The sequence below is a fragment of the Terrapene carolina genome, unplaced genomic scaffold (assembly GCF_002925995.2).
Source record: "Terrapene carolina triunguis isolate 2854851 unplaced genomic scaffold, T_m_triunguis-2.0 Scaffold58, whole genome shotgun sequence".
Taxonomy (NCBI): Eukaryota; Metazoa; Chordata; order Testudines; family Emydidae; genus Terrapene; species Terrapene triunguis.
Window position 1 is genome coordinate 33,958,642 of NW_020664409.1, and position 14,740 is coordinate 33,973,381.

Here is a 14,740-nt window from a genome sequence, read left to right on the forward strand (position 1 = left end):
GGAGCTAGATAGATTCCATGGAAGATAGCCATTGATGGACCTATTAGCCAGGATGGGCAGGAATGGTGTCCCTAGCCTCTGTTTGCCAGAAGCTAGGATTGGGTGACAGGCCATGGATCACTTGATGATAACCTGTCTGTTCATTCCCTTTGGGGCACCTGCCATTGGCCAATGCCAGAGGACAGGATACTGGGCTTGATGGACCTTTGGTCTGACCCACTATGGCCGTTCTTATGTTCTGACAGACAGATGTGCCAAAGATAAAGCTACTGTTCTAACGTGGTACAGCAAATTAAGAATTCTTAGAAGACAATTGCTTTAAGCTTCGACAGACAGAAAGATGAAGTAGCAGCCTCAAACCCCAGATGTAAGTTATCTTGGAAACAACCAATGTTTCCAAGGAAGCTGCTATTCAAATTTGAGTCTAAAAGCTCAGCACCAACTAAAACTAATTAATTAGAATGAAAAGGGAAAGAACAATGAAGGATCCAGTGGAGTGTCTAAAATAAAGAATGTTCTAATAAAGAGCTGGAGTAGCAGTGGGTGAGGTCTGGCATGCAGCTTACACGAAGAGATCAATTGCTGACTGCATTCAGAAAGGAGCTGACTAAGAAGGTTCTGGAGGAAGCTGATCAATTGGAATTGTGCATGGGGAAGAGTTTGTGCTAACTATGACTGCCTCAATGGGTAAAGAATCTAAGAGCTAAGGAAATCACAAAGAGCTCTCTTGTGCAGGGGCTTGAGATGCAAGCATGGGAATCGTGTATGTATGGTATCTTTAAAGGTTCTTTTTAATTAAGTTTTGATACTGCATACAAAGGTGTTCACGAAGAATATATATACTACCGTCAATTTAAAAAAAATCCACATTTGCCAATACCAACATCTGTGATTAACTTTGCTAGAAAATAAGCTAAGGAACACAGGATGCAACTAGTGTTCAACTAGTTGTCCGCCAAAGTAGAAGAATGTAAATATACAGTCATATTACAAATGTGGTAAACTGTAGCTTTTTAAGGCAGTAAATCAAGGATTGGTGGCATCCTTTGTTCGTGGGGATCTTGGCAGTGCCGACCGGAGAGATTCTTCAGGATTGAGACTCACCGAGCTTCTACAGTTGCCATGTGCAGCTACGAAACTTCAGATAAATCATGCAGGGGAGGAGAGCTCCTCTTTGCACAACTCTTAGAGGGGGATCTGCCATTAGAGTTTCCTGTGCTCTGATTTTTCTCTTTGGCGGGCCTCTTTTCCATTTTTGTCGACTTATGGGTCATGGAGTATGACCATCTGAGGGGTAAGAAGCCCGCACATGCACTATTTGGAGCAGAGTGTACTGGGGGGTTGGTCAACCTGGATTTGATGTCAGCTCTATGGATCTAGAACAGAAAAATCTGAAATATTGCCTCCCCGTTCTTACAGGCCTGGGATGTGACTAATTGGCAATTTTTATATTTTCCAGAAATGTGTGATTCCCTGAGACAGTAGAGGTCTTTAACACGCCCACCACTGGTGGGCATAGCACCCTCAGAAGAGGGGCAGTACTTAAACCTTGGAGATCCTGAGGTGGCCACCTCAGAAAAACTCTCTTTTTTAAAAAAATTTAAAAGTACACTAGCTATAAATATAAATACGAATACACTACTAAACTGGAATACAGAGGGACGGACAACAATTGCTCTGTCTTGATACCAAGAGGTGACTGATGGCAGATGGTGTTCTCCACCTCTTATCCCGTCACTGAGGAACAGGAGGAGCTGCAGGATGCATGTGCATGGTGCAGATATGCTGGCCAAAAGGCTCTCAACTCAAGTGCAGGGGGTACACACACACCATTAGTGGAATATGCATATGGACAATCACTCAAAATAGAAAGATGAGATTCTCAGAGCTAAATTTCAAAATGGAATGATTTGTACCTGTTTTTCCTGAAGACTATTTTCAATCATGAAACTGTGAAACAAACGCATTTTAATTCTGCTGTAAGTGAAAAGTTCAGCACAACTTTAATTGCAGAATTAGTAACAATGCTCCCATGTCTGATGCACACAGACAGACATTTTTGCATTAAAAAGAACTAGAAATTTTATAGTTAATTTCTCACCTAGTTTTTCCAGAAGCATTTTTAACAACTTTTCGGAAAGACTGATTTGCGGAAGATCTTGCAGACAGAGTTCTAGGGGAAGCACGAATGAAACCGGATGGGGGTGTCTTGGGGATCTTCTTTACTAAATGCGTGACCCATTTCTTCTGTTCATCCTGACAGGATGCCAACAACAACATATCTCTTGCTGAAGTTACATCATAACTCACTATAAATAAGAGAAGAAAGAAGACGGTTCAGTGAAAAACTAGGAATCATCCTCAATATAATCCTTATAGTGTTATGATAATCATGCTGCTAGGATAATGCTGGAATCTGCATGCCTAACAAATTTTTACTGAAATGCGTCAGATATTTGTAAAACACATAATAAATATCAGGGGAAATTACAGAAATTAAACATAAAACTTTGCAAGTCTGTCTATGTTAATATAATGGAGATTGACTAGTCTACTTTAATTTTAGTCTTAATAAAGCTGTGTTGGTGCTCTGTGGCCCAAATTCTGGAGAGAAACACACACCCACAGTACAGGGATGTGTACTGCTCTGTGGGAGCACAAAGGAGGAATGCTCCCCTTCAGCGCAGGGGATAGATGAAGAGCCACTCCAAGGCTACTGCTCTAGTCTTAAGGCTGCAGTATCCTCTCTGGCCCCCATATGTCCCTCTATGAAGGTCCGGAGAATGGTGGGAGGATCCATGTGGCAGTGGGTGCTCCTTAGTATTCCCCTCCTAGGGCCTCTCTGCATATAATCCTCTAGAATCATGCTCTAACCTCCTGCAGCAGGTGGAGGCAGGGCACAGTTTGCCTCTTTAATGGCAATGTGTTAGCTGTCCCTTTATTTTAACACTATCCTTACCAGTAAAGATTTTTCTAAACCTACCATTAATTTATTTTTGTTTTCATCTGGTAATCTGAAATATTTAGCTAGAAATGCAAAGAATAACTGTTTCAAGCTACAAAAAACGTAATAGGTACAGCTCCTTACCTTTACATGGAGCAATTAATTCCTCCTTTTTATCTAGGTGATCTTTATGGCACTTAACATGGCACTTTCGACACTCCAAGGCAGGGGGCGGCTTAAAGACATGCCAGAGGGGTTTGGCACAGGCCTCACAGTTGGCTGGAAAGTGGTATAATGTAGGAATAAATTCATGACCTTTGTGATTTAGAAAATTTGTTTTCTCCATTGTCTGTGCTGGTTCTGCTTCCAAATCTTTCCTGCATTCACCCTCATTAGCATACAGAATCTGAGCCCAAAAAAAAAAAAGATATATTGGAAAAACTTTTATAACAGACAAATTGTATTGATTTTTAAAATTATTTAGGTTCCTGTTACCTGGAATATTTTAGGGATTTCCTCAGTTTCTGCTCTATATACATCTCCTTGGGTTACAGGTCGGACATGGAATAGTTTACTGAAATTATAGAAACAAGATTTGGAAAGTGTTAACAGAGTATACATCAAATCTCTTTATTAAACTGTTCTGGATATAGATTGGAGGCTCAATCTTATCACTCTAACTTCATGGGAAGAGTCCTTACTCATGCAAGTTGTCCCATTGATGTCAGGGCTGTAACATGGATTTAGTAACGTGTTTATACACACTATTTGATCCTTCCTACACAAGGAATACCAAAATATGTTGTAACATGGGAAGAGGACCACCTTATTAGGCATGCATTATCCTGCATAGCAAATTTACTTGTGAAGACAGGAAGGGAGTTTTAGAGCCTCAAAGTAATATTATGAGGCCTAATTCATTAATGTTTGTAAAGCATTTTGATAACTTTGGATAGAAGGCTATCAGAAATGCAAAGCATTTATTGATATTGGGCTAGACCAGTGTTTCTCAATTGGTCAGCTGTGAATGCCAACATGGTCATGTAGAAAATCAGAACAGTTATGAGACACTGAAAATTTTATAACAATCCAAAGCAAAGAAAATCTCACTTGCCCCACTCCTCACACCTCCTTACCCTTCAAGGCAGAGTATATTCTGTCAATATCTCAAAACACACACACAATCACAGACTTATTTTATGTCTTTTATACTTTTTTTACTCTTTTATATTAAATGTAAGGTGATTGTGAAAATTTTTGACTTCAGATAAGGAGTGGACAACCAAAAAAGTTTGAGAAACACTGGGCTAGTTCAAATCTGATCCTTGCTCAGATATATACGAAAGAGGAAGTGGTGTGGTGATGATGGAACACAAGGCTCTGAAAGCAAGGAGCCTTTCCCTCACCTTTGTGTCCCAGACAAGGGCCATGTACAATTGCAGTTCTTCTGTTTAGGGAACACAAGGACTGTTCCCTCAGTGCAGCTCAGGGAGCACAAGTCATCCCAAAAGGGTCATGGAGTCAGGGCCATGGCTTCATGTTCCCCTCCCCTACAGACCTGGCTGGCCACAGAAAGGAGAGAATACTGCCATCATACAAACATGTGTGTAGTGCATGTGTTCCCCTGTCCCTGTGCTCTTCATGGGATGATGTGGCTCTGCACCACCCTGAATACAGCCAATGGCTAATCCCATTCTCATCATATTATCATGTAGTTAATTTGTTTCCTTTGTATTTTATCAAAACAAGACACTGGGACGGGGTAGTCAATTATTTTTTGTCAAGGTCCAAATTTCTTGGTCAAGGTATAGTCAAGGTCTATTCAAAAGCATCTGGCAGTCCAGATTTGGCCCGCAGTCCATCTATTGACTACCCCTGCACTAGAAATTGTCACTGAAGTCTAAATGTTGAAGATACTAGAAACAAAATACTTCTGTATATCTTGAAATAGGACAGATAAACATGCATCTTCAAAAGGCCAAAGCAGACTCAAGGTTGTTTACTGTATCTTGATTCTGAGTTTTCAAATTTGTTGGTCACACTGTACATAAAATGCTTTTCAACTTTTTTTTTTTTTAAACTTCAAATTAACAGTAGCATCACTTACTCGATATCTAGTACCATGGATGGATTGGACAGGTCCTTGTCCTTTTCATCATTATAGAACAAAATCTTTTTACTGCTTACCACAACATACTGAAAGAAAAGGAAAGGGAAAAAGCTTACACACACTCTCTCTCACCCACACACAGTTATGTACCAATAACTGGAGTTTTTCCAAGATGAACCTCTGCACTACCTCACTACTGGGAGACGTGCTAGTAGTTCAACTGGGCTGGCTGAAACCTCTAGAAGCAGTGACCATTGGAAGCTCCAAGGCACTCCCCTCCTTGCAAACATTTTGAAGGTGAGGCAATAGAAAGGAGTAAGATGCTTTCAACTACTTCTGTTACTTCCACATTTAATTCTACAGCCTAGTAGTAACAGGGCTCTGAGGAAGTGGGGAAGGTAGGAAGTAGCATGAATGTGCAAAGACTCATCTTTAAGAACTCCAGTTACTGGTAAGTATTTTCATGTCTTCTTGGAGTGGGAATCTGCATATTCCCACTACTGGGAGCCTAGTAAGCGGTGCTTACCCTCCCCAGAATGGTCAGGTGAGGAGTCCTATTTAAATGGGGACTGTAACATAACTCTCCCAAATTGAGCATCAGATCTCGATGCCACATCCACCAAATAGTGTTTTGGGAATGTGCTGACCGACCATTACACAGCAGCTTTGCAGATCTCAATTACTGGGATATACCTAAGACAAAGGATAGAAGTTGCCTTGGCCTTGGTTGAATAGACCCCGAGCTCCCCTGGTAGGCACTCTAGGCAGTTTACAGCAATCCTTAATACAAAGTCTGGTCAACTTGGACACCTGCCAAATTGCTATGACCTGACCCTTGTGATTATCCTCGTTGGAGAAAACCTAGGTGAATGCTTATATACGTTTGACCTATTTAAATAAAATGCTAATACCCTCTGCCTCTAACGGATGCAATTTCACCTGTCCTGGGTAAGAGTGAGGCTTTGGGAAGAATACTCACAGATTCAAGTTCTGATTGAGATGGAAAAGAGTTACCAGCTTATGAAGAAATTTTGGAAAGACGCGAAGGACCACTTTATTCTTATGGAAGACCATAAAGGAAGGATTGTCTATAAGTAAGGTTATGACTTTGACGTGGAAATGTTTAGCAAATGTCATGGCAGGAGTGCGGGGAAAAAAAACATTAAGTCACAGACAGTAAGGTGATTCTACCCCACATTCACCCCGCACTGGAGGCTCCTGTCCCGCAGTGCTAGGTCCAGCTCCAGGCGTGGTGACCCGGTGCATGGGGTTGCAGCGCAATTCAGGTTTGGTCCATATGCCCCTTCATCTCCATCAGGATGGATGGGCCGTACATGAGTGATGCTGCTACCCAGTGTGCCAGGCCACAAACTCTTGGGGGCCATCTCAAATGTGTTTTTACTGCCATTTCCAAGATTCACTGACTTTATTCAAATTCAAAATTTTTGTGACCACTGTGACAAAATCGTATCCCTATCTACAAGAATATGGAGCTCATTATCTCTCCTATTATGGCTATAATGAAAGCTGTTTTAACAGAGAGAAACAGGGAACATTCTTCCATGGGTTTGGAAAAACACTTCATATGCCTTACAAGAAATAAATTGAGCTTCTAGGTAGAGACAGGGTCTTTCTCTGGAGAGGATGTTTACTTGAATTCTGAGAAACCTCTTCACCAAAAGCAACTGAACAGAGACTTAGCTGATAAGCAGAAATGACTTCCAGATGTTCCTTGACTGAAGAAAGTGACAATCCCAGCAACTTGAGGTACAGTAAATATTCCAGAAAAAAAAGGAACAAGTGCCAAGGATGGAGCTACATTACTTGTCACAGCCCACAAAGAGACTCTTTCCCACTTGTGGGTAATAGAAGGAAAGGGCTGACAGCTTTCTGGAGATCCAGCACCTCACATACTCTGGTTGAACAACAAAGCTTTGAAACAATTGGCGTCAAACATCCAGGCTGCTAGATGGAGTACCTTTGAATCCAGATGGAGTCTCTCTGATGGATCTGCCCTTTCTGTTGTGTCAAAAGATCTGGTGTAAATGGTAAAAATAGGTGTGTAACCTGCAGTGTCTGAAGATCCAAATACCACTGGAGTCTGGCCTACACTGGGGCAATGAGAATAACCTTGGCCTTGTCCTGCCAGATGTCTTGTAGTACTCCTGGTAGGTAAATAGAGTGAAAGGCATGGAGGAGACTCATCCCCTTGAATTTATTAGAAAAACATTCATAATGGACCAAGGGTCCATACCTGTGCTGGAGCAGAACCTCTGACATCTGGTGGCAAACAAATCTATTTCTGGATGCCTCTACTGAAGGGATATTCATTGTGTCACTGGCTTCTTTGGGGTCCTACTGATTTCAGCTATGTTAATCTGCAAGGATACTGTCCTTCCCTGCCAGATGGAGAGCCACATTCCCAGAGGGTCACTGTCTCCCTGCAAAGTTGTCAGGAGTCGATCTTTCCTTGCTCGTTGACACAGCACATGGCCATGAAATTGTCAGTGGCTACTGTACTACGTCCTTGAATCCAAGGAAGAAACTATTTGAGAGTTCAGTAAGTCACCCACAGCTCCAGAGTTGAGCTCCTTCCCAGATTCCAGTAGCCATGGACTCTGAAGCACTGGCAGCGAGTGCCCCACAACTGACAGTATCTGAAACATTCCCTATTGACGGAGCTAAAGGGTGAACAAATTGTTCATTGTCTCTGACTCCACTAATGGAGTAAGAAGCATGTCTTTGGGTAATGTCAGCAACAGGAACTCGTCTAGCATGTGGGATATTGTCTCTTGCCAACCAATGTTAGAAAGGTGTCTCATTCTCAGCCATGCAAATTGAGCTCAGTAAATTGTTGAGACCATTAAGCCCATTAGCCCGAGGAAGAATATTACTGGCTGGGACGAGTTATCCTTCAGCTTCTCTATGTCATGTAGACCTTGAGGTACCTGTTGTAGGGAGCAAAGGCCACAGTGGGACTTAGACCTGAGTAACTTCAGTTGGCCAAATGTTAAATGAAAGTTAGCATTACTAAGAAATGCTCAAAGCAGCTTTCTGGCTTCTAGACAAAAAGTTGTTAGGGTAAGGTCATCCATTTCCCTAAATTCTGCACCCACTTTCCCAGTATCATAATTAACTTACTGTCATGAGGATGTATGGGAAAGAATGGATATGTGAATGCTGACAAGTCATAAATTATATTTAAACAATTAAGACATTTATGTCTTGGGCGTAAGTGGAAGTTTGCCTACCAGCTCCTTAGCACACGGCACCTTCTTGCATCCTGCTTTTGAGATGAAGCCATTTGCTATTATCAACTAATTGTTGCAAGACACATCCACACTAACCTGAAATCTTCAATGTGACTTCAAGATCAAGATACCAGGCCATTGGCTCACATCAAATTATGGCTACCAGGCTGTAACACCTAATTGGCCTTAGAAGATATTTGGGTATCCCCTGAGGTGGCGTAAAGGGACACTGATCCCTAGTACAGATCCAAGCTATGCAGAAGGAAGGGGTTGGGGACACATTTCTGTTTAGCCAAAGTGAGCAGAGATGCCTCGTACTTGTGTGAACAGTGCAGATAACTTCTCCTATGTTTGTGGTGAAGTGACTTTTGCATCACAAAAGCGCAGTATAACCACTATGGTTAAGAAAGCCTATCACCTTTCTTTTGGCTGCAAAATTGGAGATCAGGACAAGAGGTGGGCCCCACACATATGCTGCAACACTTGTGCAACAAATCTTGGCCAGTGGTTGAACAGGAAAAGGAAATCTATGCCTTTTGCAGTGCCAATGATTTGGAGAGAGCCAACAGATCATACCAGCAATTGTTACTTCTGCATGGTGCCTCCAGTTGGGAAAGGTGTGTCAAAGAAGAAAAAGTGGACTGTGCATTATCCAAACATTCCATCAGCTATACGCCCAGTACCCCACGGAGAAGGACTGCCGGTTCCTGATGCACCAGAATCATTCTCACTTGAGTCAGACGAGGAAGAGGATGAAACTTCCGGTCCTGAACCATCAATGTCACAGGACCCATATTTTCTCCCATCCTCCTCCTCTGAACCACACCTCATAATACAAGGTGAACTGAATGACCTTGTCAGGGATTTGGAACTACCCAAGAGTAAGGCAGAGCTGTTGGGCTCCAGACTACAGCAGTGGAATCTCCTGGCAGGTGACGTTAGGGTTTCCATGTTCCATGACCGTCAAAAGGATCTTGTCCCATTCTTCTTCATGGAAGGTGATCTTGTAGCCTGCAACAACATCGATGTTGTGATGGCAGCCCTCAACATCGTTCACGATCCAGATGAGTGGAGACTGTTCATTGATTCATCGAAGACGAGTCTTAAAGCTGTTTTACTGCATAATGGCAATGTTTTGCCATCAATTCCAGTTGGTCATGCAGTCCATATGAAGGAAACCTATGACAACATGAAACAACTTTTGAGGTGCATAAACTATGACCAACATCAGTGGCAGCTTTGTGGTTGTTGTTCTCTTGCTTGGTCTGCAGACTGGATACACAAAGTACTGCTGTTTTCTCTGCGAATGGGATAGTCGTGCAAGAGATTCCCACTACATCAAGAAAGATTGGCCACTCTGACAGTCATTGGAGCCTGGGAGGAAAAGTGTTCAGCATCCACCACTTATTGAATCAAGGAAGATTTTGTTACCACCCTTACACATCAAGCTGGGTCTGATGAAGAATTTTGTCAAGGCCATTGACAAAACACAAGCAGCTTTCAAGTACCTCTGTGGAAAATTTCCAAGGTTAAGTGAAGCTAAGATAAAGGAAGGTGTCTTTGTTGGTCCTCAGATTCGTGAACTTCTTCGAGATGATGCATTTGACCATGCACTGCGTGGCAAGGAAAAGACGGCATGGAAAGCCTTCCAGTTAGTGGCAATAAATTTTCTCGGAAACAACAAGGCAGACAACTACAGGTTGTTGGTGGAAAACCTACTCAAGGCATACAAAAGCCTTGGTTGCAACATGGCACTAAAGATACATTTTTTGCACTCTCATCTAGATTTTTTTCCACCGAACTGCGGAGCAGTGAGCGACGAGCACGGCGAGTGATTTCACCAGGACATTGCAACAATGGAGAAACGCTATCAGGGCAAATGGAGCCCATCAATGCTTGCAGACTATTGCTGGACAGTGACAAGAGATGCTCCATTTAATGAATACAAGAGACAAGCCAAGAAGCACCGAGTAGACACTGAATAGGACTAAACTATGTACATAATAGTTTTTTGCCTTTTGTTTCATAATAAATTTTATTTATATAACCCTTTTGCTGATTTTTAAAGTGTTACATAAACAAGACAGGTGAAATATTATCATGTAAAGCAACCATAAACACATGAAAAGACCTAGGTTTACAATTTATGATTAAAACTCTACTATCTACACAATATACATAGACATAAAATGTAAAAACTTAAATATCTTAGAAACAGTAGCCAATCAGTTGTTTTAATTGTCATATTTGAATTCAGCACATCAAAATACATAATAAATAGCACATTTTATCTCTGAAGCAGACGACTACTCAAAAACTGTAGACCAGTGTAATTGAACCATTGATGTATTGATTATATTTCAATTATAACATAAATGTGATAATGGAAGTCAAAGTAAATGTACTATATTTGAATTTTCAGATGAAGGAATTCAACTTCTTGAGACCCAGAATAGGTCAAAGACCTCAGTCTTTCTTTGGGATCAGGAAATATCTGGAGTAAAACCCTTTCCCTTTGGACTCTGCTGGAACACATCACATTGAACTTCAGGAAGGCCACATCGCCAGGTCAACAGGAGCCTGTGAGAAGGATCCCTGAAGAAGGATGAGGATGGGGCTTGGGGAGGTAGCATGGAGTGAAACTGGTTTGCATAATTTGATCACATGACTTCCAAAATCCAAATATCCATGGTGATTTTGCAGTTTGTTATGTGAAAGAATGCTAAGTGGTCTTCAAAAGGGGAAGGGAACCAGAAAACATGGTTAAGACTGGTTCTAGGCTTTTGGGCACCCCATCAAATTTGAGGTCTCAGGGATGATGATGGAGAAAAGTAAATGGCAGAACACCTTTTCGTCACTTTAAAGCTATAATTTTCTTCTGGTTCTCCTATTAAGGGTCCTACTGATAGGATATCTCTTCAGAGGATAGATAATTTTGCCTCACTTTGAATAGGAGAATCTCCAGCTGGGCTCAAACTCTGAGGATAAATCAGACTCTCTCAGCCATGTGTGCTGTTTGTACTAGCCATGGGGACTTCCCTGGAAGCAGCATCTGACAAATCAAAGAACTCCCTCAGAGCATAACTGTAATTGATTAACCTTTGTGATTTGGGCCTTGGCTAAATTTCTCCAATCTTTGGGTGAAGTCTGGGTGAGGACAGTCATCTTGTCCCACAAGAGGTATTGGTAGCAGGACATGACAGATTAGTAGTTTGCTACTGACTGCTTAATGTGGCCAATGAAAAGACCTTTCCAAACAATACTGTCTAGCTTCTTGCCCTCTTTATCTGATGGGGTGGAATGAACTCCGCTACCCATAGGTCGTTCCATAACTGCGGACACAGAGAATCTGGAGTGAGGTGGGTACTGGAGAACATGAAACATTCGAGAGTGGCTTGTTAAGTTATATCAGCCTTTTCAGAAACAGGCCCAGATGCTGGATTAATCCAAATACCCATGTCTGTTTGCAATTAACCATCCAACATGGAAAAGGTCACTTTTGCCCTTTCGCCAGATGTGCGATTTTCTGAAATGCCACTGCAGATATGTTGAGAGTGATAGCCATTCTCTCCACCAACTCCTGAAACTGACAAAGGTTCTCTGGAGAAGAGGCCCCAACATTCTTGTATAGGGAGGTTGAAGAAGTCTGAGCACTGCGATCCAAAGCTGGATTCATAGTGGTGATATCTATGGCTGCATCCAGCTCATATTAAGACAGCTATTTGTGATCCACATGAGAGACTGATCTAGTGGGTCCAGAAGCGGCAATGGGTACAAAGCTTTCAGCACTAATGCCCAGGAAGAGCTTTTATAATACCTCCCCAAGAAGAAAGATCCTTGTAAAACACTAGAAAATTGTTACCTCCCCTGCCTCACCCCATATACAGATAGGTTGGAGGCTAGGGGAAGGGGGCCATCATCACTGGCCCCATTATTCACACTGGTACCTTGAAAACACGCCAGTATCCTCGATAAAAGGAAGGGACCGGGGAACCTGATCTGTGCAATCTTCTATCCTGATGGACCCGAGATATTGTTTCATGCTCCAGTCCAAGCCCCACATCTCCCGGACACTTTTGAGGTCTCCCAAGGTGGGTGAAAGAGGAGAGCAGTAAACCCATAGATAAAGATCAGAGGGTGGAGTCAAAGGCAGATCCAAGAGTGCTTCCTTGGGGGAAGCTGCCCCCAGAGGTCAATTCCTGAATAGTGGTCTGGCTAGGCCTTTTTGCTCCTGGAGAAGGACTAGTAGCTGAAGGCCTCTGGGAGACCTGTAAAGAACACAGAGTTCCAGAAATCTTGAGTGTGCAAGATTTAGTTGTCACAACCGCTTGAATAAGGATCACCTTGAGCAGTTCTAGTGCTTTTTCGCCAAAAGGGTGAAGAGCTTGCAGATGGAGCATCTAGTGGGCTCATGACCTTCCCTCAAGCAAGCCAAATACCAAGTATGGGCCTCTGAAACCAGCTGGGCAAGAAGTACATCTCTTAAACCCCATTCTTTTTATGACAGGATCCATCATTACGTATCTGCAAATTTATGGCAGGCACAAAGAGCCATATAGGGTTTGAGAATTACCTAACATTTTTAACACAAAACTAAAACTACATTACCTTCTAACACTAAAAACTACTAACTTATGGCATTAAGAAATAAAATTTCTGTAATGCTGTTTAAAGACCCAGCTGAGGTTCCTGGTCTGCACACTACCGTGGCTGGAAGGAAATGATGTGGTTCAAGCACCCCATACACCCCATTATAGACTTCACTCCAGAATGTTTGGACTAGGGGATGCAAAGGAGGCACAAACTCCTCTAAGAGATTTCCATTGGTCCAGCTGCATTACTAGCACATTTCCCAATAGTGGGAAATATATAGAGATTCACTCAAACAAGAAATGAGATTTTTGTGCACAGGATCTAGGACAATTTTATGGAAGAACCCCCACTCAAGCTTGACAACTTAATATAGAATAGTCCCTGCATTAGTCTTAAATAGACTTGGCAGAATTAGATTTTTTTTAAAATTATTTTGACAGATTATTTTTAAATTCTTAAAAATAAACTGATATCTTTATTTTATCAATTTAATTTTTTGTTGCAGGAAATTATGGGGAGGTTAGACAATGTGGGGAGGAGTGAGTCAATTATTTAATGACAGTAGACATTGAGATTGAAAAAGTTAAAGCATGATAACTGTTAAAAAACAAACTGTAAACATCACATGTCAAAATATATAAAGTAAATATCCTTAAATCAAACTTGAAAGTTCTCAATCAGAATTTTTTAAAATTTTTGCCTAAGTATACATTTCTGTTATTATCAATGGAAATATTTTCTCGTGTTTGTGTGCGCACAGTGAAATCCATATTTATTGATATTTACCAATAAAAATATAATCCTTCCAAGCCCCCTTAAATAAAAAGTTTAGGCCTAGGTATCTGTATAATTTTGGATCCACTTGCTACTCTCCTAACCCTCATTAATACTGCTATGGAGAGATGCAATGAGCAGTTAGACACTAATCAAAAGCCTACTTAAGTAAATGGAAAATTTCTAAGGGTATTAGATTAGGCTCTTAGTACACAATGGGTATGGACCCCTATGTAGCTTCTTTCACCTGTAAAGTGTCTTCTGTGAACTCAGAAAGGAGATGGGGAGCATTTAGTCCTTAATTTGTTTTATTGCCAATTATATAATCATACTTAGATCAAATATGTTATAAATGTAAGTTATTCCTCTGCAGAACGCATTGTAAAACATCTTCACATTGCTGGCAATGCTTAGTTGCCATGAAAAAAATCCTAATATTGCAGTTTGGAAAAAAAAAAAAAAATCCACAAACCAGACTTAGTCCTACTTGAAAAATCTTTTACTGCATAACTCTAGACATCAGATGGAACCCTGAATTTTGAAGTTGTCTGTGGTCTTCCTGCAATCATGTAATACGTATATACTAAATTACTCAATTTTTTCCCTAATGTAAACTGCACAGTTAATATTAATATTGACATATGCTTAAAGAACTCTATTCGGGGATGGCGGGGTGGGGATGAGGGGAATCCTTTCATACCTGCTTTTTCCAGCCATGTCGTTTTATATTTCCTTTGTTTGGTATTGAAAGCCAACCCTCAATTCTTGACTCTGTTTTAAAACACATGGAAATTAAACAGTCTTCATATATTATAACAGAATAAAATAATATAACAAAGCGCACTTGACTTCATGCGGCAATAGGCAATTACCCAATAGATCAGCAAAGCAGGAATTAAAAGAATAGCTAAACAAAACAAGGATATAAGCATTTATATTTCATGCTTCATCACAAACTAACATTTTATGTCCACACAGCTATTGCAGAAAAAATATCAAGCTGTTTTCCATAAGGCTAATATCTAACACTGTATTTAAAAAAAGCCAGACAGGGTGCTTTGGTTTGAA

General features: G+C 41.2%; 1 protein-coding gene across 2 annotated transcripts in view; it reads right to left on the reverse strand.

Annotated features, from left to right (window-relative positions):
* Positions 1 to 14,740, reverse strand: part of ROCK1 (Rho associated coiled-coil containing protein kinase 1) — a 178,554-nt gene that overhangs the window by 13,138 nt on the left and 150,676 nt on the right. For both annotated transcript variants that reach the window (XM_024210773.3, XM_024210772.3), the window contains exons 28-32: positions 14,373 to 14,443; positions 5,052 to 5,140; positions 3,440 to 3,518; positions 3,089 to 3,350; positions 2,102 to 2,309 (exon numbers count right to left, since the gene is read on the reverse strand). In XM_024210773.3, coding sequence (XP_024066541.2) covers positions 2,102 to 2,309; positions 3,089 to 3,350; positions 3,440 to 3,518; positions 5,052 to 5,140; positions 14,373 to 14,443 — 709 coding nt within the window. The remainder of the gene's footprint in view (positions 1 to 2,101; positions 2,310 to 3,088; positions 3,351 to 3,439; positions 3,519 to 5,051; positions 5,141 to 14,372; positions 14,444 to 14,740) is intronic.